The sequence below is a fragment of the Pristiophorus japonicus genome, chromosome 7, assembly GCF_044704955.1.
Source record: "Pristiophorus japonicus isolate sPriJap1 chromosome 7, sPriJap1.hap1, whole genome shotgun sequence".
In the NCBI taxonomy this organism is placed as follows: Eukaryota; Metazoa; Chordata; class Chondrichthyes; family Pristiophoridae; genus Pristiophorus; species Pristiophorus japonicus.
In genome coordinates this window covers 100,115,276-100,138,760 of record NC_091983.1, presented here as the reverse complement: position 1 = coordinate 100,138,760, position 23,485 = coordinate 100,115,276, and the positions used below count along the sequence as shown (strand labels likewise).

General features: G+C 42.8%; 1 protein-coding gene across 4 annotated transcripts in view; it reads right to left on the bottom strand.

Moving 5' to 3' along the window:
- ccm2 (CCM2 scaffold protein) overlaps positions 1–23,485 on the bottom strand; it is a 115,519-nt gene that overhangs the window by 90,705 nt on the left and 1,329 nt on the right. For 2 of the 4 annotated variants that reach the window (XM_070885175.1, XM_070885174.1), the window contains exon 2: positions 22,999–23,093. The exons of the other annotated variants lie outside the window; for them this stretch is intronic. In XM_070885175.1, coding sequence (XP_070741276.1) covers positions 22,999–23,093 — 95 coding nt within the window. The remainder of the gene's footprint in view (positions 1–22,998; positions 23,094–23,485) is intronic. 4 annotated transcript variants of the gene reach the window in all.

Here is a 23,485-nt window from a genome sequence, read left to right as displayed (position 1 = left end):
GTCCAACAAGGTCTCCTGCTGGATATTTTCTGTAGCCCAGCCTGACATGAAAACTTGGTTCTACAGCACAGGCTCTTCAGACAAAATATTTCCTCTCCGGGGAAGAATGTGGCAATGGATTAGAACAAAAATTGAGGTTTATGCCTAAAATGGAGTTTATTCTTTCAAAATATAGCAGCAATCATAGTCTCAGGACTATGCAAGTACAAAAGCACAACATTCACTTGCATGGTCACAAAATCAGGATCTTCATTATGGTGAAAATTAACAAAATGGCATTTGAATCTCGAGACATAGCCACCTGCCCAACTAATAATTACATATAATTCAAGCAAGACGTTAAATGTCTCCTTGCAGACTTGAGTAGAGTGGTCAAGGGAGAACCAGTTGATGTGGTATATTTGGACTTTCAGAAGGCGTTCGACAAGGTCCCACACAAGAGATTGATGTGCAAAGTTAGAGCACATGGGATTGGGGGTAGTGTACTGACATGGATTGAGAACTGGTTGTCAGACAGGAAGCAAAGAGTAGGAGTAAATGGGTACTTTTCAGAATGGCAGGCAGTGACTAGTGGGGTACTGCAAGGTTCTGTGCTGGGGCCCCAGCTGTTTACACTGTACATTAATGATTTAGATGAGGGGATTAAATGTAGTATCTCAATTTGCGGATGACACCAAGTTGGGTGGCAGTGTGAGTTGCGAGGAGGATGCTGTGAGGCTGCAGAGCGACTTGGATAGGTTAGGTGAGTGGGCAAATGCATGGCAGATGAAGTATAATGTGGATAAATGTGAGGTTATCCACTTTGGTGGTAAAAACAGAGAGACAGACTATTATCTGAATGGTGACAGATTAGGAAAAAGGGGAGGTGCAAAGAGATCTGGGTGTCATGGTACACCAGTCACTGAAGGTTGGCATGCAGGTGCAGCAGGCGGTTAAGAAAGCAAATGGCATGTTGGCCTTCATAGCAAGGGGATTTGAGTACAGGGGCAGGGAGGTGTTGCTACAGTTGTACAGGGCATTGGTGAGGCCACACCTGGAGTATTGTGTACAGTTTTGGTCTCCTAACCTGAGGAAGGACATTCTTGCTATTGAGGGAGTGCAGCGAAGGTTCACCAGACTGATTCCCTGGATGGCGGGACTGACCCATCAAGAAAGACTGGATCAACTGGGCTTGTATTCACTGGAGTTCAGAAGAATGAGAGGGGACCTCATAGAAACATTTAAAATTCTGACGGGGTTAGACAGGTTAGATGCAGGAAGAATGTTCCCAATGTTGGGGAAGTCCAGAACCAGAGGTCACAGTCTAAGGATAAGGGGTAAGCCATTTAGGACCGAGATGCGGAGGAACTTCTTCACCCAGAGAGTGGTGAACCTGTGGAATTCTCTACCACAAAAAGTTGTTGAGGCCAATTCACTAAATATATTCAAAAAGGAGTTAGATGAGCTCCTTACTACTAGGGGGATCAAGGGGTATGGCGAGAAAGCAGGAATGGGGTACTGAAGTTGAATGTTCAGCCATGAACTCATTGAATGGCGGTGCAGGCTAGAAGGGCCGAATGGCCTACTCCTGCACCTATTTTCTATGTTTCTATGAGATGCTTCAGTCCATTATAGGACAGTACCTTCCATTTTTGAGAAATGAGGGGGATGTGATTCGGTGGCCCAAAAAAAGCTATGTGCAAAGCACAAAATTCTTTAGCTCCAATGATCTATGCCCAGGAAGTGGTTCCCTTAAATAGGGACAGACCTGCTGAAACAGTCAATAATAATTCATGAAAAACTCTTATCCAGCCATTAAACATTTTAGTGCTTTGTGGACATTTGCTAATTTGAAGTAAACAATCTTCAGAGGCATACCTGGTCAACAGAAAAGAATCAAGTTCTAAAAGTGATTAGTGCATTTTGTGAACAATGACTATTGAAAGCCGGCAAAGGTTGAACTGGCTGTAGTTTTAACCCTTATGGTGCTGTCGATGTTATCTTGTCCCAGTTAGTTTTTGTAGTGCTTTCCTGATTTGAAGCGCTAAAATGCAAAGGCTGAACAGGTCTTTCATAATTCTGAGACCAGACACTTTATTCACCTCTGCAGCTCATTTCCAGCTAAAAGTCTATTTCTCTGTGCCACACGTGTTACATTTATGGCGCCTAATTTTGGACACCCTACCCAACCCCTCAAGGAAACCTCTGACTACCATATTGAAACCTTTCATAATTTTCAAGATCTCTGACCATGTCATCTCAGTCTCTTTTCCAGAGAAAGATGCTCCAGCGAGTTTAATTTTTCCCCAGTTGTACCGATAGCAATGTTTCCTTTAAGCTGCGGGTCGCGCAACATTCTGGAGCTCCCATGCAGCTGGCTCTTAATGGCAAAAACAGTGCTTGCACGGTATTTTGAATGGACTGCGCACCCCCAAAAAAAATTGAAGGGAACGTTAAAGTATATTAGTTACAAAATGATTTTTAAGTTACAATAAAAGTAGGAAGGCTAGCATAGAAAGAGGAAGAAAAAGGAGAATGGAGAGAGAAGACTGTGCAAGTGCTTAATTTAAAATTATAGGGTCAATGTTTGACATCTGTGCAATTCATCACGTGTGTGTGCACGCACGCTTTGGAATGTGTTAGTCACAAAAGGTGCGATATAAATGCATGTTTTTACTACAACTGCAAAGAAAGCCACTTCAGGTTGATGTATTTTTTTTCCTGAAAACTTCTACCTCATTTATTCATTCATGTTGCAACTAAATCCAAATTAGTATGGTGTTCAAGTTATTAACTTAGTATGGCAAATGTAGAGGGAAATTTCTACTCATTCAGCCTTTCACTGTTTTTCTAAATATATTAAATGAGGCTCTAGTTTTGATTAGTCAAGTTAAGATACTTCCAAAAACTCGAGATCTTTGTGGGTTTAGCCTGCAGCAATGGATGCACACCTTTCCTAGAAGGCTTCAAGCAGAAATTCCAGTCAGCCAAATGGCAGGTGAGGGGGAAGGAACCTGCAAGTTGGGGCAGACACAGCTTTGTCAGACCTCCTCTCTTCCAAAGCTGCTACACTACAAATTGTACTGTAGTAATTGTTACGTTGTTGTGGACGGTAGGGGGAGGGAGAGAAAAAAAAAAGGGGAACACTTATAATGCATGCATAATAAAGCTGTTGTTAATGGGCTAAAAATTGGCCAACATTGTGCCTGGTTTTTCAGCAATATTTCGGGAAAAACGGTGACCCGGGAAATTCGGAGAAGTCTTGCTGCAGCTGTTTTTAACTACCACTTTCACCAAAAATTTGGCTCACAGCATACCTGTATTTAGGATGAAAAAAACAGCAAGTAAAAAGCTGCATAGCAGCCCTTGGAGCAGCAGTATGAAGATCTGCAAAAAAGGCAAGTTAGTTTTTATTTTTTAATTCTTTTGCAGCGATTAGCTAGTTAAGTGTCTTGTGAATGTTGTGATTTTTTGCAATGTGTGTGTTTCTTCCCCCCCCCCCCCCACTCCCCCCAAGACCTCTCGCAGTGGTATCGGCCTCGGAGTAAAGTTGCAGAAAATTTGCGGTTTGCGCCACGAATCCTCGTGGAATGCTGATTTTTACCGCTACGCAAATTGAAGCCTGAATTTTAGGCCTCGCAGCAGTAGTGGAGCGAAAGCGGTATTTTAGGTGAAAAAAATACCGCTTTCACCAAAAAACTAATTTCTAGCCAAATGTATACTCAATTAGTTTAGCAGAACTAGAACTTTTCCCAAGTGAAAAGGCTGCTGCAGAGCTCAAAGGCTGCAAGAAAAATGTTCCAAAGATTGACAGATGATCCCAGTAACTTCCACTGGAAGGAGGCCAGAACATTGGATAGAGAACACAAAGCACTGCAAGGCATCGGAACATGCAACTGTAGATCTATCATATTGCACACAGGACTAGGGTCGTGAATCTTTCATGAAGTCTGGCTGAGAATGGATGCTGCTTAACTGTGTTATCAAGGGTGGAGGGGGCAACATGGCAGCAAAGTCTAATAGGGAGTCATCTTAATACAGGCAAACCATGTATGGAATGATAGCAATCTTGATCGATTTTCTCCACTTGCACAGACTGGTTCTTCAATTTAATTTTCGTCCATCACACCCTCCTATACACATCTACAAGGAAAAGGTATGATAGATTAATATAAACTCATGCTCCCAAATATCTAATCCCATGCTGCATTTGCTGCTCTCAGTGCAATCTCCTCTATATCAGGCAGACAGATTAGGTGACCACTCCGCTTATCATAAGCGGTCCCTTGTATCGAGGATGACTTGCTTCCACGCCAAAAAAGGAATGAGTTTGCAGGTGTTTCAATGAAGGACCCAATACTCCAGGTCCCGAACTACATGAAGGGTGGCAGATGCCCGTGCGTGGATTTTTAAAAAATAAACGTGTGGCAGCCGCTGCACACCAGTCACCACATGGGCTTGACAGAGCCAGGTTTTGGTCCAGTGGCAAGAATTAACCAAGATGACCGGAGACCAGCTCTGCTGCACGGACCTAGTGCGCACACACATCGCAGTGTGGGCTGGCCCGTGCTTCCCCTGTGCCCCGATCACTTGCCGCTCCTGCCCACGCTCCAATCAGCAACCTGGACCTTGATGATGTTCAATCCAGTCGCCAGGTGTTGCTACAATTGTACAGGGCCTTGGTGAGGCCACACCTGGAGTATTGTGTACAGTTTTGGTCTCCTAACCCGAGGAAGGACATTCTTGCTATTGAGGGAGTGCAGCGAAGGTTCACCAGACTGATTCCCGGGATGGCGGGACTGACCTATCAAGAAAGACTGGATCAACTGGGCTTGTATTCACTGGAGTTCAGAAGAATGAGAGGGGACCTCATAGAAACGTTTAAAATTCTGACGGGGTTAGACAGGTTAGATGCAGGAAGAATGTTCCCAATGTTGGGGAAGTCCAGAACCAGGGGACACAGTCTAAGGATAAGGGGGAAGCCATTTAGGACCGAGATGAGGCGGAATTTCTTCACCCAGAGAGTGGTGAACCTGTGGAATTCTCTACCACAGAAAGTTGTTGAGGCCAATTCACTAAATATATTCAAAAAGGAGTTAGATGAAGTCCTTACTACTAGGGGAATCAAGGGGTATGGTGAGAAAGCAGGAATGGGGTACTGAAGTTGCATGTTCAGCCATGAACTCATTGAATGGCGGTGCAGGCTAGAAGGGCCGAATGGCCTACTCCTGCACCTATTTTCTATGTCTATGTTTTCACAGCCGCTGCTCTCCAGCACACACTACCTTGAAGTGGGATGCTTCTTTGAAGGCCCCGACTTGCTGATGATCCTTGCAGGTTGGGGCCACCACACCGAACGCCGGCATTTGGAAGCTTTGTTTAAAAGGCAAGGTGTCCTCATCCCTCAGCCAAGTTTCTGTCAGGGCCATGATATCGATGCAATCATCAATGAGAAGCTCATGATGGCAAGGGCCTTTGTTCACAAGTGAACGGGCATTCTGCAAGGAGATTCAGAGAGGATCCGTGATGGCTGATCGACTGCCAGCATTCACAGGGTCAGCGCTTGGAGGGATGAGTTTGACGGGGAGGAGATTGGCTCCACTTAACACCTTCGTTCTCTCCATGTGCGATATTTAGTTACAGGTCATTTGCCACTTTAGCTTTCCATTCCACTCAGGCCTATCTTTGGCTTCAAACTGTTCCAATGAAGCTCAGCAAAAGCTTGAAGCACAGCACCTTATTCCTGGGCCTTTATCATTTACTTCAATAACTGTAGATCTTAAACTATAGCTCCCATTTTTTCCTTCAACCTCTGGTGTCGACCGGTTTCTTTTTCTGGAGCCTGTTTCACTGGGTGACTATTCTACCTCCCTTAAACCCCCCCCCCCCCCCCAAACTTCAGCTATTCCAACATATTTTTTTGTCTGGCAAATGTCTAATATCCCTCATTGTGCCTATGGTCACACCTCATCACTTCAGACATTGTCGTTTTCCCATTTCAGCATTTTAAAGCTGTATGCTTGTGCATAACAAGTATGAAGTTGTGTCCTTTTGATTGCTTACTGTTATCTTGTGGTCCAAGGGCAGCCAGGCATCTCTATGGCTGGTGGCAAGAACAGAGTCGGTTAAAAGCCTCATGATACGCAGGTTCCAGCCCCATCAAGTCAGTCGGAAGTAACAAAAAAGTTAATTGAAAAAGGAGACACTGTTTTTGAGGTAGAGTACATAGTCTGCCCACAGCTACGATTTCAGCCCAGAAGCAATGGGTAATTTGACAGTGCTGCCCAACATCTGTGACAATTTCATCTCTATACAGGAAAGAACAGTTGATTGATCAGTAACCCTGCAATTAAACTCCAAATTCATCACTTCCACTATTGGTGCACTGTTGCTGTAGTATGCATTGGAGCAGCTCGACTTCAAAAGCACTTTCCAGCCTCATGACTGATTCTGGAGGAGCTCAAGGAGCAGGAATATTGCGGGACCATCACCACCTCTAAGGCAATAAATATGGCCTTGCCAGCATTACCCACATCCTAAAACTAATTACTGGTAATCACTAATGTCATTTCTTGGATGTGAATCTGGCAGATTGAGTTTATGGCGGAGTGGGCAATTATTTGGGTTGGAGGGCAACTCAACAGGTTTTGGTGAGTTGGTGAGGGCCCCTAAGGTGCACAATCAGGAGGCCCCCACAGGCCATTCACCAGCTCCAGACACTGGAAGAGATACTGAGCATACGTGGCTGAGCAGCAAATTAAAAAAAAAAAGGAACTGTGCATGTGACAAAAAGAGGGGAAATTGTCATAATGAATTAACAGCTACCATTAAAATGTGTTATGTAATCTAACATACAAAGAACCCTTCATGTCGTTACCAATTCAAAAACGAACATGCTAGTTTACAAGTCACATTGAAAAGTCTGTTTATTCCAAATAGTCTAAATTCATTTAGTGGAAAAGGAGATCGCTATTTTGCTTCCACTGGTAATTATAAACAAGGTATAAGGCACAATTAAGGATAAAACCATTTATGCAACTTTCAAAAATTGCATACGAAAGTACTACAGGTACTTGGATGCTTTCGAAACCTCGCCCAAAAATAATTAGGCGACTCAAAAAATGATTTATACACAAATTTGCACCCCAGATCAGCCATCAAATTGGGCTTGTTCATAATCAATGTAATATCACTCGAGAAAAGCCAAGACACACCTATAGAGTTTGCAGACTTTCGCTTGAGAATGGGCACAAGTAATGCACGAATATAATTTTTTCTAAATGCTGTTTATCACTGGGACTGGCCAACGACAAATCTTTACAACCCTCCTCCAGTCATGACAGTACACGTAAATTGTTCATTGTATGGGGGGAAAGGGGCTTAAATTAAAACAATGAATGCAATGTCCAATATACCCAGGTCCATTTAGTTATGCTTCTACTATGCTAATTGAGTTATTAAAACGAGTGAATTAATACCACTAAGTCATTGGTGAGAGCAAGGTGTCAAATTTGAAACAGGCCAACTCTGTTGATCACTTCCTCCTTCTACCCTCCCAATAATTTGAGCATAAATTCAGACACTAGTCAGATACCATCTTAAATACACAAAATGTAGCATAAAATCTTCCATGAATAAACAATTGATCAGTTATATGTTGTACTGAAAGTTGACAAGGCTGTTTGGCAGATCAGCTGGAGTCTTGAGCCTGAGGCTTTGCAAGGCCTGAACTACAAGGATTGGCAGTTTGAAAGTCCAATTATAAGTGACTTTTGGGGTGTGAGGGAGAAGGGGCGAATGAGTGTTTTGTTTTCCCAGGGGCAAAGGAGAGTTGGAAGGAAAGGGAGGTGGGGAGCAGGGTTGCCCATATGAAAAGGTACACACTTTCCACACCCACCAACTTAACTGTCTGGGCTCCAAGAGCTCTGACTTCTACATAACATCCCCAATTGCAATTCAAGCGTGTACATACACAAAAGCATTTTTCACTTCAAGGCTTCAGACAGTATAGCAACTCCCTGTCCCACAATGTTTCTGCTTATTTTTTATGAATGCTCCAAGTATTGTGCACAACCTAGCTCAAGTTAAAACTTTCAAGAAAATGTAGTTCTATTCTGATACTTTTATAAGTAGCAAGCTAAGCAACGGGGATGAAGTATTGGAAGGCTAAAATAAAACACACAACCATGTGCTCTTACTAATTTAATTAACCAGGCTCTTCTGGGCTTGAGTAAATCAACTTCAAGAAACTCGACTACTTTAAGAAAAAAAAGTTTCACCCTATGGGCCCCAATTTTGGCCAACCCGGTTTTTTGGCGTACTTACCTTTTATGCGCCTTTTTGTGCGCTGGAAAAAAAATGGCCCCATCTTGGCTGTTCTGAAGAGTCTGGAGTGCCCTGGTGTGGATTAAACAGTTTTTTGGGGGGGGGGGGGGGGGGAAGGAGGAGGAGCTACAGCCCTGTGCCAAAATCAGTGCTGGCAGCATCACACATGCGCAGTGGTGTCAGGTCTGGTGTTCGCACATGCGCAGTAGTGCCGAAACTTGCAGCCGTGTCCTGCCTGTGTTGCTGTTTGTATGCAAATTAAGATGCCACGTTTGGTCACCCCCACCTCGCCCGGTGTCTCTCTCTCTGTTGCTCTGCTTCGTGCGCCGCGCCACCCAAGCCCTGGCCGAAGGGCTCGCCGGTGCGTGCCCAGCCTCTCCTCTCCATGAGTCTTTGCCGGCCGCCCCTTTCCCAGGCCGAATGGCCTCCCACACAGGCCGAGTTCAAGTCAAGGTAGGATTTACTATAATTCTGTGTTATTTAATGGTTTACTAGAATTTTTTATTTTTAGTGAGTTATTTAAACTTTTATTTGCAATGTTTGGTGTTTGGAAGCAGGTCCTCACTTACTTACCTGCGCCGATTTCTTAATTGCCCATTCAGTTTAAGGTAGAATTTGATGCAGTACTTTTGTTACTTTAATTATTTACCACTTTATTTATTGAACTGTTATTACTGCTTGTGCTTTAAATGTAGGTACTTGCGTCAATTCCTTAACTGTAAGGAAGATCTTTCTGTGCGGACAAAAGTGGACACAAAAGCTGCCCCTAAGTTAGTTTAGTACAACTTTTTTCAGGCCAAATTGGCATAAATGGTGCAAGTGGCTGAGAACGCCCCTTTTGAAAAAAAACTGACCTAACAAAAAAACCTAGCTAACTCACTTACTGGTACAAATTGAATTGCCATATTTGCAACTAAAAAATGATCAGAAAAATCAAGTTACACCAAAAAAACGGTGCAACTCATGGGGGAATTTGGGCCCATTAGGTGGGGCTGCAGCAAAAATCCCTTGCACACCTATCCATCATCCCATTCCTTATTTCTCTCATTCTTCTCCACGGATATCTGAACCAGCTCTAAAGTTTTCCAACTTATTACAACAGAAGTCAGTTATTCCTCTTGAAAGATCTTGCCTTAGCACCTGATCAAGGAACATTGAAGTCCACAAATTCGCTCATTTTAAAATGCAATAGAGTCAAATCCAAAATTTTATCATGACATCTACAAGAAATTTAGAAATCTGCTAGGCTCAATTTCATCAGCCTAAAAAGTTATTTTTTTTCTACATACTTTCTAAAATAAACCTCATCTGTTTGGATATATGGCTGGAAAATTGCTATATTAAGCCCTTTATACAGAGCTAATCTCACATCCTGATCTTGTAATGTTAGCAATGCATAACAAGAAATAGGAACAGGAGTCGGCCATACGGCATCTCGAGCCTGCTCCGCCATTCAATATCATGGCTGAATTGATCATGGACTCAGCTCCACTTCCCCACCTACTCCTCATAACCCCTTATCTTTTAAGAAACTGTCTATTTCTGTCTTAAATTTATTAAATGTCCCAGCTTCCACGCTCTGAGGCAGCGAATTCTACAGATTTACAACCTTAAGAAATTTCTCCTCATCTCTGCTTTAATGGGCGGCCTCTTAGTCTAAGATCATGCCCTCTAGTTCTAGTCTCCCCCATCAGTGGAAACATCCTCTCTGCAGCCACCTTGTCAAGCTCCCTCATAATCCTATACGTTGCGATAAGATCACCTCTCATTCTTCTGAATTCCAATGAGTAGAGGCCCAACCTACTCAACCTTTCCTCACAAGTCAACCCCCTCATCCCTGGAATCAACCTAGTGAACCTTCTCTGAACTGCCTCCAAAGTATATCCTTTCGTAAATATGCAAACCAAAAACTGCACACAGTATTTCAGATGTGGCCTCACCAATACTTTATATTGTTGCTAGCAATATGCAAGTCCAGAATTTTATCAATATAAAAAAACCATTTTGATCAGCTAATCAACCTGTTGAGTATTTAGTCCACTAAAACCCCTAAATCTCTTCACTGTTAGCCATTTGAACACCATGCACGGAGTACTTAAGTCACTAATTTTGTTTTTGGTGCATGTCACATTTGTTCACATTATTGCCTCTTTGTTTTGTGGTACCCAGGTTGCTCTCTGATATAAGTGCCTCTCCTAATTTAATACAGGCTGCAAATTTTAAACAGTTTGCACTGAGTTGCAAGGGTTCCAACACGGATCCCTGGGACACTTCCTCCCACATCAAAATAATGCCTTTAGTGCCCACTTCTTGCTGAAACTGCTGACTTGGCTCGATTTCACTCACCCTGGAGTGTGAAAGTTGCAGGGACTTGAGCTCAATCTAAGCTGACAATTCAGTACAGTACTGAACGAGTGCTGTACTATCATGGTTTCATTTTTCCAGTTTTTGCATTGAGTTTCTAAATAAAAAAGTTAAAGGAATAATAATTGCCTGAGTTTCTGCAGCACTCACCATTGCTTGAGAGCTCCCAAACACATACAAAAAAACATTCACGTACAATCTGATCCAGTTCTGTCTATTCTACAGAAAGTCAGCTACACAGGCTCTGAGAGAAAAAGGAAAGTTATTACTGACTAGCTGTGAGGGTGCACGGATTAGGTGGGAGTCTCAACATATTTAACCGATCCCTTTCCTTTTGAAATTTGATACTAGTAAAACATGTTTTTGTTTAATATAAAAAACTGTAGTAAATTTTATGTAGCTTAGTATTTTATCCCACCGTGTGGCCTCAAAAGGGGCAAGAGGGTCCCTTCTATCTACTTTGTACAAGAAACCTTGTGTAGTCTTTGAACAAAAAACAGGAACAGAGGTATTACAACTTGGGGCAAGCGAATATAGATATACGTGCTGATAACACAAAAGTGATTAAAATCAACTCCGCCTAAGTGTTTATATAGTTGCAGTAAAAACTTGAGCTGAAGGTTTTGTTCGGGATTTCTTTTTGCATTGCTAAAGGGGGACTAATGTTTACAGTATAGAAGAGGATGTTAGAAGGCACTGTGATGGTAGACCAACATTCTGCCAGTTACTCATCTCATGCTACTTTTTGATTTATTCCGATGTACTCGTTTTATAAAATGTTTATTTTAGCCACACAATTTTAAGGCATTGGTCATCAAAATCTTAGACAAGCCTCTCTAGTGCAACTTTACACTGACTGCTTCAGCAGGTATAAATTCATTAAGGATGGGGGTGGGGAGAAAGACTTGTACAATCATGTAGGGAACTGAGGGAAGAATAAAAGTACTCGCATTAAGAAATGGTAAATTCATTGAAGGAAAGGCTGTAAAATACTTTATTGCATTACAGTTAAATGTTACATAAAAGTCACCAAGTATACCTATAAAATTAGTTAATGTTAGAAATGCCTGCCATTCACTCTAGGAGAGCTTGAGCTGGCTATTTTATTTAAGCCTGGGAAATCCCAATTTGCACTGCATTAGTATGCATGATGCATCATGGGCATTGTAGTTTTCACTTTGGATATTGCAGTTCTAGAGGGGCAGGAAATACTGCAACAAACTAGGGAGGAATTTTACAAATATAAATGAGGGGCAAAGAGCAGAGAAAAAATTTCAGCATTTTATGGTTTAGTCCATTAAATAAGATACCAAGAAAATAAACCAAACGTGCAAGGATATATTTAAGATACGGTGACTCTTTCCAATGGGGCAAGGTGGGCCAAGAATTAATAGAAGTTTTTAAAAATAGTGAAGCATTGTCACTATTTCCCCCGATTGTCATTGACTCCCAAGGGCTGATCAGTTTAAAATTAGCATAAGAGAGGGGTATTTAATGGAATCGCTGGAGCTGCTGCTTCTTAGGCAGTCCCTCGTATCAAGGATGGCTTGCTTCCACACCAAAAAGGGATGAGTTCACAGGTGTTTCAATGAGGAACCTGACATTCCAGATCCAGAACTACATGTTGAAGGGTGGAAGGTGCCAGTGCGTGGATTTAAATTTTTTTTTAATAAACGTGTGGTGGCCGTTGCACACTAGACACCACATGGGCTTGACAGAGCTCGGTCTTGGTCCAGTGGCAAGGAATAACCAAGACGACTGGAGACCAGCTCTGCTGCACAGACCTATTGCGTACATATATCGCAGTGTGGGCTGGCCCGTGCTGCCCCTGGGCCCTTCACTCTTCTAGGCCCCGGACCCACGCCTCTCCTGCACCCCGGTCACATCGCTCTACAATCTCTTGCCGCTCCTTCGCCCTGACCTCACCACTCCTCTGCTGTTTGCCGCCTCAGTCGCTGGAGCATTGAATGCTTTACCACAGGGAGTAGTTGAGGTAGACATTTGCATTGTTTAAGGGAAACGTACATAAGCATTTGAACCAGAGGAAAATACAGGGTTGGTGGAAGAGATTAGGGCAGAGAGACTGCGTTTTGGATTGGTCCAAAGAGCTGGTACAGACATGGGCAGAACGTTTTTCTTCAGTGCTGCAAACTTCTAAATTTCTGTAGTAAATAGAAATTCTGGGCCAACCATTTTGTTTAAAAAAATTAGGATGTGGGCATCACTAGCAAGGCTGACAGTTATTGCCCATCCCTAGCCGTCTTCAAGCTGGTGGGTAGTAGACCTTCTTGAACCTCGAGTCTGTGTGGCATAACTGCTTCCATAATCCTACCATGCAGGGAGTTCCAAGATTTTGACCCAACAAATGATTAACAGCTTAGTTGGAATTGAAAGTTCAGGTTTTTAAATTTTTTTCGCAGCACCTTGCTGAAAGTGTGAGCTGATAACGGTGCAGCGAGGGAAACAGGACGAGCAACTGTGCATCTCCTTCACCAAATCAGACTGAAGGGTGGAAATAAATAGTGCAAGGACTGGGAAGCAAGTGTAAATTACAGCGGGTGAATTTAATGTTAAATCAGATGCAGAAAAAGAAAAAAAAAGAAGATTGGATTGAGGAAAAGTAAAATATTTTATAAATCTCCAATACCCTGAACGAATCAGACTCTACACTTTTAATAGTTAATTTTCAGTGCCAGAGAGGTTGATTGGCAGCAATTAACAGTCTCAGTCACTAAAAGGGTACTTGTGCTTCTGATGACTAAACTTGCCACCACAAAGTCTTGTTTGTATCTACCACGCAAATGCAGCAACTTCAGCCATTCAATGCATTTCAATGGTAAGGCAAAACAGCAAAATGCTGTTTTCGTAAAGCTAATGACAGAACTGCACAACTCAGACAGCAACTTTTGGGTATTGGCATTTAACTGCAAATCTGTCCCTCGCCTGAAGTTGCTGTGCCACTTGCACTCAACAGCAAGTGCCATTAGCCTCACCATTATTTTGACAGCAAAATCTGGGCCAAGACAAACTGGCTACATTTTTGCCCCCTTTCCACCCCCCCCCCAACAATAAGACTACCTTGTACTCCTTTCTGACTCTAGGTAATGTTGTGCACTTCAATGTTTCCTACATTACAACACTTGAAAAAGTACTTAATTGGCTGTAAAGCGTTTTGGGACATTCGGTGGTCGAGAAAGGGGCTATATCCAAGTTTTTCGCTCAAGTGAATTTATTGGGCCTGAAATTCCGGCCTTGCTAGGTCCGTACGCAAAACCCAGTTTACAGCGCGCTATACGCATATGTCGAAAAACCAGCTTTTCCGATCTGTCAAGTTCTGGCGTGACAGATCCAATGCATCCAGGACATTCGCATGAGAGAGTGTGTACTATTTGCCCATCGAAAGTCCTTAAAACTCTTATGGCGGCTTTCTCCATCTCTTGCATAGCCTACTTTTACCAGCGCAGTTTTAAAACATAATAAAATTTAAACACATTGGCCCAAAGTTTCCACACGCGGCAAAACAGGCGCCCCTCCGAGCTGGGCGTCCGTTTTTCGCGCCGAAAACGGCACCTGAAAAAAAAAATGCGCTATTCTCGAGCGCTTTGCAGCTCGATGTCAGCTTGGCGCGGCGCCCAGGGGGGCGGAGCCTACCACTCACGCCGATTTTGTAATTAGGAGGGGGCGGGTAGCATTTAAACGAGTTTTTTTCGTGCCGGCAACCCTGCGCGTGCGCGTTGGCGCAGTGTGAAGGAAACATTGGCACTTGGCCATTTTTGTAGTTCTTTGCAGCTGTTCATTTTTTCATCATTTTTTTAAATAAAAGTACATTGCCCTTCCATGATCAGCACGGAGGCTTCTTGCGCAGTGAGAAGGCTGCAGGAAGCCTCAGAAGTTGAGGCAGCCGTTTCCCGACGGGCCCGACCGACGGCAGGGGGGCCTCCCCCCCACTGCCGTCGGGAATGGCTGCCTCAACTTCTGAGGCTTCCTGCAGCCTTCTCCCTGCCTCCCCCCCCCCCCCGCCGCCGTCGGCTGGGCCCTCACTGCCTTTTCCCCCCCATCCGGCGCCGTCGGGAACGGCTGCTGCTGTCGGTCGGTCAGGCCCTCACTGCCTTTTTCCCTTCTCCCCTCCCCCCTCCGCCGGGAACGGCTGCTGCCGTCGGTCGGTCAGGCCCTCACTGCCTTTCTCCCTTCTCCCCTCTCCCCTCCCCCCTCCCCCCTCCGCCGGGAACGGCTGCCTCAACTTGAGGCTTCCTGCAGCCTTCTCCCTGCCTGAAGCACTTTCACACAGGTAGGAACATGGTTTCTTTAATCTTTCCTTATAAATTTTTATTCAGGTTGGAATTATTTGTATAATATTTGTATAAGTAGAACTAAGGATTTATTGTAGAATTTAATGACTTCCCTTCTCCGCCCGCCCCCCCCCCCCCCCCTCCCCACCTCGTTCCGGACGCCTAATATGTAACCTGCGCCTGATTTTTTTTTTTAATGTGTAGACAAGGTTTTTTCAGGCCTACAAAAATCTTCACTTACTCCATTCTAAGTTAGTTTGGAGTACGTTTTCACTGGAAATTTTCAAATCAGGCGTCAGTGGCCTTTTGAAAAAAAATTTTGTTCCAAAGTGAAACTGTTCTAACTGACTAGAACTGCAGAAAACTTAAATGTGGAGAATTGCGATTTCTAAGATAGTCCGTTCTCCACCAGTTGCTCCTAAAAATCAGGAGCAAATCATGTGGAAACTTGGGGCCATTATGTTGAAAACCCTGTCCACCAAGGCAATTTTATTTTAGACTCCAATTACACTTAAAAAAATCCAAAATATATTTTTTTTCTAACATTTCATTAACTTTAATTTAAATAAATATACATGCGAGATGTTTTTTTTTTTAAATTGGTGTTTGGGATGTTTCTCATTCATAATCTTTCAACTCAGCAGCAGATCCATAGCAATTACTAGACATTTTTACAAAGCAAGATTGGCATCTTGCAGAGTTTCCATTCAGTCTTCTATGCCAGTCCCATTATACTGGCACTCATGAGTACAGGCAAGCAGTGCAGTACAGAATTTGCCCAGTTTCAGCACATTACTGCACAGACAGGCAAAGTGAAGGCAGATTGCAAGTGTAGAAACACATTATGGCATTTTATGTAACCAAAATAATAGGGATGCTTTCTGCAGCTTCAAAGTGCACGCATTAAGGTGGAAACAGACCAAGGTTTTATTGGTCATAGAAAAACAACCATCTTTAGTTGGGTGCCTCAAATGTCAGTATGACTTACTCTTTGAATTCAAATAATGCAAGCAATAAATTTCTACTTAATATTTACTTAAGTTTAAAATATTGTATAATTTGTCAAGAACTGAAACATCTGGAGAAGACGGTAATGAGTTACTGACTATAAATATTGAGCAGGTTTCTTGTTACAGTAAAACAAAATGGGTCTTAGCATTATATCGACTGACTTTAGATTCGACAGTCAATAGCTGCTCTACAGGTTTCACACTGATTTTATTGTTCACATTAATTCAGCATAAAAAGATTCAATGGTTTCCTCCATGGAATGGAAAGTGCTCAAGGTATAAGGCACCCAAGAAAAATGTGCAAACTTGCACTGTCAAGTCACAGCCCCAAGTCTGCAGATCATAAAAATCACATGGCAAGCTTGGACAGTAGAGGAAGACACATCCAATTTCCCCACAGCATAGATCTCTCAACTCAGCTACGCTTTAAGGAAGCAGAATGCAATTCAACTGCTTTCCCACGAGAATCAATCTTGGCTCCCCCTGAATCTTAAAGCAGCTGGCACACAGGAGCCTAGACAACCAATAGTGCAAGCCATTTCCCTTATCAATCCAGAAGATATACAAGACCCAAGCAAAGAAAAAACATAGCAGAAAAAATGGCTGATGCACTTTATTTTGGGACAAGTTAGATTTCTCATCATCAATTCAGCCAATAATCCAACTTCCCACTATTACTCAAATAATCCATCTTTCATTTCACACCATTACACAGGGTGGGGAAAGAAAGATTTCAGGTTTCCACTTCTGCACAATAAACTACCAAAAAGCTTTTGCACTATAATAAAAGCACAAGTTTGACTCAAATGGTAGTCCCTGTACCTTTCCATCAAATCAAAATGATGTAGCATTAAGTTGCAGTCTAGGACTTGACCAAGCACGCTGGTCTGACACTTCAGTGCAGTATTGAAGGAGTGCAGTCCTGGCAGATACCTGGAGATGAGACGTTACAAATATTCCATTTGCCTGTTAACATGGGCTTTAAACACCCTATAGCATTATTCAAAGAAACATTTGCCCAGTGTCTTGCCAGTGTCTGTGAAACCACCATACCGAAAGTAGCCTTCATACCATTGCTAGTTATCAGACTTCTGCACACAAATACAAAATAACTACCACATTCAATTACACAAGGACTACATTTCAAAGTTAATGGGTGGCAGATAGGTCTGCTACAATTGGTCTCAGTATCCTGGGTTAGAGAGAATAAATCTATCAGGGTTCCCACTCCCAATCACAGTCTAATGCTGGTTAAGGAGGAGATTAAGGCAATAGTTAGGAAGGACATTAGCTTGGATGATGTGGAATCTATATGGGTAGAGCTGCAGAACACCAAAGGGCAAAAAACGTTAGTGGGAGTTGTGTACAGACCTCCAAACAGTAGTAGTGATGTTGGGGAGGGCATCAAACAGGAAATTAGGGGTGCGTGCAATAAAGGTGTGCGAGGCCCCTTGGGGAAGAGTGACCATAATAGAAATAAAAAAGGGAAGGTGGCTCAACCGTGGCTATCAAGGGAAATCAGGGATAGTATTAAAGCCAAGGAAGTGGCATACAAATTGGCCAGAAATAGCAGCAAACCTGGGGACTGGGAGAAATTTAGAACTCAGCAGAGGAGGACAAAGGGTTTGATTAGGGCAGGGAAAATGGAGTATGAGAAGAAGCTTGCAGGGAACATTAAGACGGATTGCAAAAGTTTCTATAGATATGTAAAGAGAAAAAGGTTAGTAAAGACAAATGTAGGTCCCCTGCAGTCAGAATCAGGGGAAGTCATAACGGGGAACAAAGAAATGGCGGACCAATTGAACAAGTACTTTGGTTCGGTATTCACGAAGGAGGACACGAACAACCTTCCGGTTATAAAAGGGGTCGGGGGGTCTAGTAAGGAGGAGGAACTGAGGGAAATCCTTATTAGCCGGGAAATTGTGTTGGGGAAATTGATGGGATTGAAGGCCGATAAATCCCCAGGGCCTGATGGACTGCATCCCAGAGTACTTAAGGAGGTGGCCTTGGAAATAGTGGATGCGTTGACAGTCATTTTCCAACATTCCATTGACTCTGGATCAGTTCCTATGGAGTGGAGGGTAGCCAATGTAACCCCACTTTTTAAAAAAGGAGGGAGAGAGAAAACAGGGAATTATAGACCGGTCAGCCTGACATCGGTAGTGGGTAAAATGATGGAATCAATTATTAAGGATGTCATAGCAGTGCATTTGGAAAGAGGTGACATGATAGGTCCAAGTCAGCATGGATTTGTGAAAGGGAAATCATGCTTGACAAATCTTCTGGAATTTTTTGAGGATGTTTCCAGTAGAGTGGATAAGGGAGAACCAGTTGATGTGGTATATTTGGACTTTCAGAAGGCGTTCGACAAGGTCCCACACAAGAGATTGATGTGCAAAGTTAGAGCACATGGGATTGGGGGTAGTGTACTGACATGGATTGAGAACTGGTTGTCAGACAGGAAGCAAAGAGTAGGAGTAAATAGGTACTTTTCAGAATGGCAGGCAGTGACTAGTGGGGTACCGCAAGGTTCTGTGCTGGGGCCCCAGCTGTTTACACTGTACATTAATGATTTAGATGAGGAGATTAAATGTAGTATCTCCAAATTTGCGGATGACACTAAGTTGGGTGGCAGTGTGAGCTGCGAGGAGGATGCTGTGAGGCTGCAGAGCGACTTGGATAGGTTAGGTGAGTGGGCAAATGCATGGCAGATGAAGTATAATGTGGATAAATGTGAGGTTATCCACTTTGGTGCTAAAAACAGAGAGACAGACTATTATCTGAATGGTGACAGATTAGGAAAAGGGGAGGTGCAAAGAGACCTGGGTGTCATGGTACATCAGTCATTGAAGGTTGGCATGCAGGTGCAGCAGGCGGTTAAGAAAGCAAATGGCATGTTGGCCTTCATAGCAAGGGGATTTGAGTACAGGGGCAGGGAGGTGTTGCTACAGTTGTACAGGGCATTGGTGAGGCCACACCTGGAGTATTGTGTACAGTTTTGGTCTCCTAACCTGAGGAAGGACATTCTTGCTATTGAGGGAGTGCAGCGAAGGTTCACCAGACTGATTCCCGGGATGGCGGGACTGACCTATCAAGAAAGACTGGATCAACTGGGCTTGTATTCACTGGAGTTCAGAAGAATGAGAGGGGACCTCATAGAAACATATAAAATTCTGACGGGGTTAGACAGGTTAGATGCAGGAAGAATGTTCCCAATGTTGGGGAAGTCCAGAACCAGGGGTCACAGTCTAAGGATAAGGGGTAAGCCATTTAGGACCGAGATGCGGAGGAACTTCTTCACCCAGAGAGTGGTGAACCTGTGGAATTCTCTACCACAGAAAGTTGTTGAGGCCAATTCACTAAATATATTCAAAAAGGAGTTAGATGAGGTCCTTACTGCTAGGGGAATCTTCTGCAGATGCTCACTATCTAGGCACACCCCTGAAAAATACCACTTGGGCAAGCTACTGGAAGGCCAGGGAGGCACGATCAGCTGGCTTCTACATGAAGGCACTGACAAGTATGGTCGCAAGGGGCCCTAGAAAAACTAAGGGTATTGGGAAAACCCGTGACTGGAGTCATATCAGGCGTACAGGAATATGGTCATGTTTGTCAGAGGCCAATCATGGCTCAAGACATTACAACAGTGACCACACTTCATTGGCTGTAAAGCACTTTTGGACATCCGGTGGTCGTGATAGGTACTATATAAATACAAGTCTTTATAAGATCAGGAGTGGAGATATTGGCAAATGATTCTACAGTGATCAGGCCAAAAATGAAGCAGTCTGTGCTGACCAAGACTGGACTAATAAATGGCAGGTAACATTTGTGCCAGAAACCTTCTGATCAACAAAGTCCCTCACCAACACCCTGAAGGTCAATGACCAGAAGTTGAACTGGGCCAGCAATATCATCAAGAGCAGGGAAGAAGCTGGATTTGAAAAGTGGCTCATCTCCAGAACCCCAAATACCTCTCCAAGTCGGCTCAAGTCAAGAAAGTGAAGGAATACTCACCCACCTAGATTGGTGCAGTTGCAATAGATGCTCCACATCAAAAACAAAGCAGTCTGTTTCACTGGCATGCTTACTGATGAACTCAATACCCATCTCTCCATTACTGATGTATGGTGACTGCAGTATCCCTGTACTATTTACAGGATGCACAGCAACTGTTCAAGTTTATTTTGACGGCAAATACCATGGCCTCTATTACGGAGAAGGACAGCAGTATGATGGGATCACCACCTCCAAGTCACACATCCCAACATGGACATAGATTGCCATCCCATCATTATCACAGTCAAGATCCTGAAATTTACTATCACCACCATGGAAGCACCATCACATGAATCTACAGGGAAACTAGGGTGGGCAATAGGGTATTAAGATACCCTGAATATGCCCATGAAACCACACAGCAGGAAAGTGGGAATTTTGGAAATGGGGAGAAAGTTGACAGAAAAAGGACAGAGTTGTCCTGTACATTAACTTTCTTCAGTGTTTCATTCAACAAGAAAACAATTCAAGTTCAGCAAATTGCAGGACAGAGTTCCAAAGTCTGAAAATGCACCAATTTTGTCTACAGTACAAAAATTATAGGGTGGCAAGATACTCAAGAGTTTCAGCTCTGAGTACAGATACAGGCTGGTTCTGTGATTTTGCAATATGTTTAAAAATACATTTATTCCACAGCCATCTGTTTCTTTTGATTCTTTTTCAGAATTACCATGGCAGTGCATTTTAAGACCAGCTCCATCCATCATTGCTCAATATAATTTGAAGTACCACTCTTGCATACAGAATTACAAAATGAACAAAAAGGATTACAAAAAAAAGACATGTCTGGAATGGAAAAGTGTCACGCGACACAGAAATCATCAATTCAACGTGTTGCTCACTGGAACTCCTGGAAGATCTACTTTCGAGCATTGGTTCTTTTAAGCCCACAACTATTGGATACCTGCTATAACAATTCTCACTGAAATATCAGCCAAGAGTTTAAAGCACAATTCAACAAGTCAGTGGTCCTTTCCAATCATCCTCAAAAAAAACCTTCAAAACACATATCCTCATTTCAACAATTAAGCAGGGCCCAAAGTTTGTTATGCAATTAAATACCGTATCAAATTACAACTTAATAGATCAAAGAAATGCAGTTCCAAAATACTTTTACAGCAAGAACTGAATGAAGCAACAAAGATCTTGAGCACCATAAAAAGTTTGCAAAAAAGATGGGGTTCCAAAAGGAATCTTAGAACTTCTAATTCCATTTAGCAGCAAACTGTGGCAGCAAGGTCAAAAATAATGGCGATAACCATTACCTGACTTTAAACCCTCCCACCCCTCCTGCGATCCGAGGCCTCCATTCACAGCCCAGCATATGGGCTCACACATCCCAGGAACATAAGCGGGACCACCAATCACAATGTAACATTCTCATTGATAATGGAAGCTCCATTTGTACGAGCTGCCGTTACCTGTACAATGAGAATATCGGCAAATCATTCGAAAATTTAAAAAACAAATTTAAAATTGAAATTGAATTGAATGTTTGACAAGAATTTATTTTTGAAATTTTTTGAAAATGTTTTATTAGGGGTAAAAATAAACTTCTCAATGGACAGGGTTTTTAAATATATTAATAAAATTTCATTTTTCTGGGCTAGAATTTCCTATGACTTACCACCCAGTTCTGGGCGAAAATGGCCATTGTGGGCAGTAATCAGGAGAGTGAAAATTTCCTTACTAGAGTTATGCTGGCAGTTGAGGTACCACTGGGGAGCAGACTGCCAGTGTGCACCATCTTCAGATCGCCATGGCACTATATTTGGCATAGTGGTGACCCATAGGTAAATTTTTTTTTTTTAAAAACACCTACAAGTATCAGCAAAGTTGGGCGGTAGGCGAGTAGCTCTTTTTATTTAAAAAAATTACTAACCTTTTTCTTGAACTAATTTTTTTTTTAAAGTGTTGGAGATTTGTTTTAAAGTATCTTGGGAATTTTTTTTGATTTTTTTTTTAAATTGATGCTTTTCGAAAAATTATTTTTATTGTTTTTCTGGAGTTAGGCCCAGCTCACAGCCTCGGGGTAAATTTGATATTTTTATTTTTCGTCCATTTTGTTTACGAACCGCCCAATCGACCCCAAATTGCACTTTTTCACCCAGAATTGGGGGGGGGGGGGGGGGGGGTGCAAGGCCCAGATTTTTCACTTGGCGTTTTTAAAAATTTTTGCGGGGGGGGGGGGGGGGGGGAAGGAAGTTTACGCCGCCTATAACCTTCCCAGTCTTTTGGGTGGCGATCGGGCGCTGGCGGACTGACTTCCAGCCCCAAAACTCTTGCGCTGTTAAAAGTAGGTGATATGCCTGCTTTTCCTAGGGCCAAGAGTGAAGGACATTCGCTGGGCAGGTGGTGAAAATAGCCCAAATCTCCACCCACGAACGTCCTTGTCCAGGGTGATGCATGCGATCGGGCAAAAAACAGAGTTTGCAAATGCCAGCTGTCGACACAGGATGCGCATCACACGCCGAGAAACGGTATCTGCGAGGCCTGAGGCCGCAATTTACGATCCTAAAAAGGTAGCAACACAAATTGATAAGACGACGTATATGCCCGGAAACGACAAAAACTGGCTTTTCCGCAGCCATATCGCTGTTAAGTACCCCATTAAATGTTAAGCCTTCTTGGAATAGGTGCAACTGGATTTGTAACAGCATATTGACATAACATTCTGGTCCTGAAAAACTAACTTATATTTATGGAGTGTCAAATTTCTCCATTATAATAAAAATTAGAATAACATTTGTGTGTTTGTTCATGATATTTCAGCTTCTACCTTATTCCCAAGTCCCAATCTTTAACATTTTTAGAAAGTCCAAATAAAAGCAGCTTCTCATTTCCTGCCTTGAGAATTCTGCAATGTGATTGGCTGCTTAGACAGCTTGTTGATGTCACTACACTATCGCACTAGAAATTCCCATAACAGAGCGCTGAAATCAACTGAACGTCGAAAAAGGCAAACTTCTCACCGCAGAGCTCAAGAGATGTGGGCAGCTTTCTTCGGGCACATTTGCACTTTGCCGCTGACCGCAAATTACAGGCCATAGAATCCTTGGTTTTGCATCTAGTGGGCATAAAAACAGCAGGGAAGTACTGAACCTATACAAGACTTCAGTTAGGCTACAGGTAGAATATTGTCTGCAGTTTTAGGCATCCAATTATAGGAAGGATATAAAGCTGTTGAAAAAGTGCAGTGTAGATTCATTAATGTTTGAACAGTTTTAAGGGAAACACAGTTATGAAGACTTGAGAAGTTAGATCATTTTTCATGATTATTAAGGGTTATGATAGGCAAAGTAATGATACATTATTTACACTGCCAGCAAGGCAGAAACGAGGTACAAATTAAAGAATTACAAAAATGAAAAGGAGAAGTTAGCAAAAAGTTTATATACTGTTGATTTAGAGCCCATAAATTTTGAACGGGAATTAGATGGTTGTTCAAAAACAAGGAAT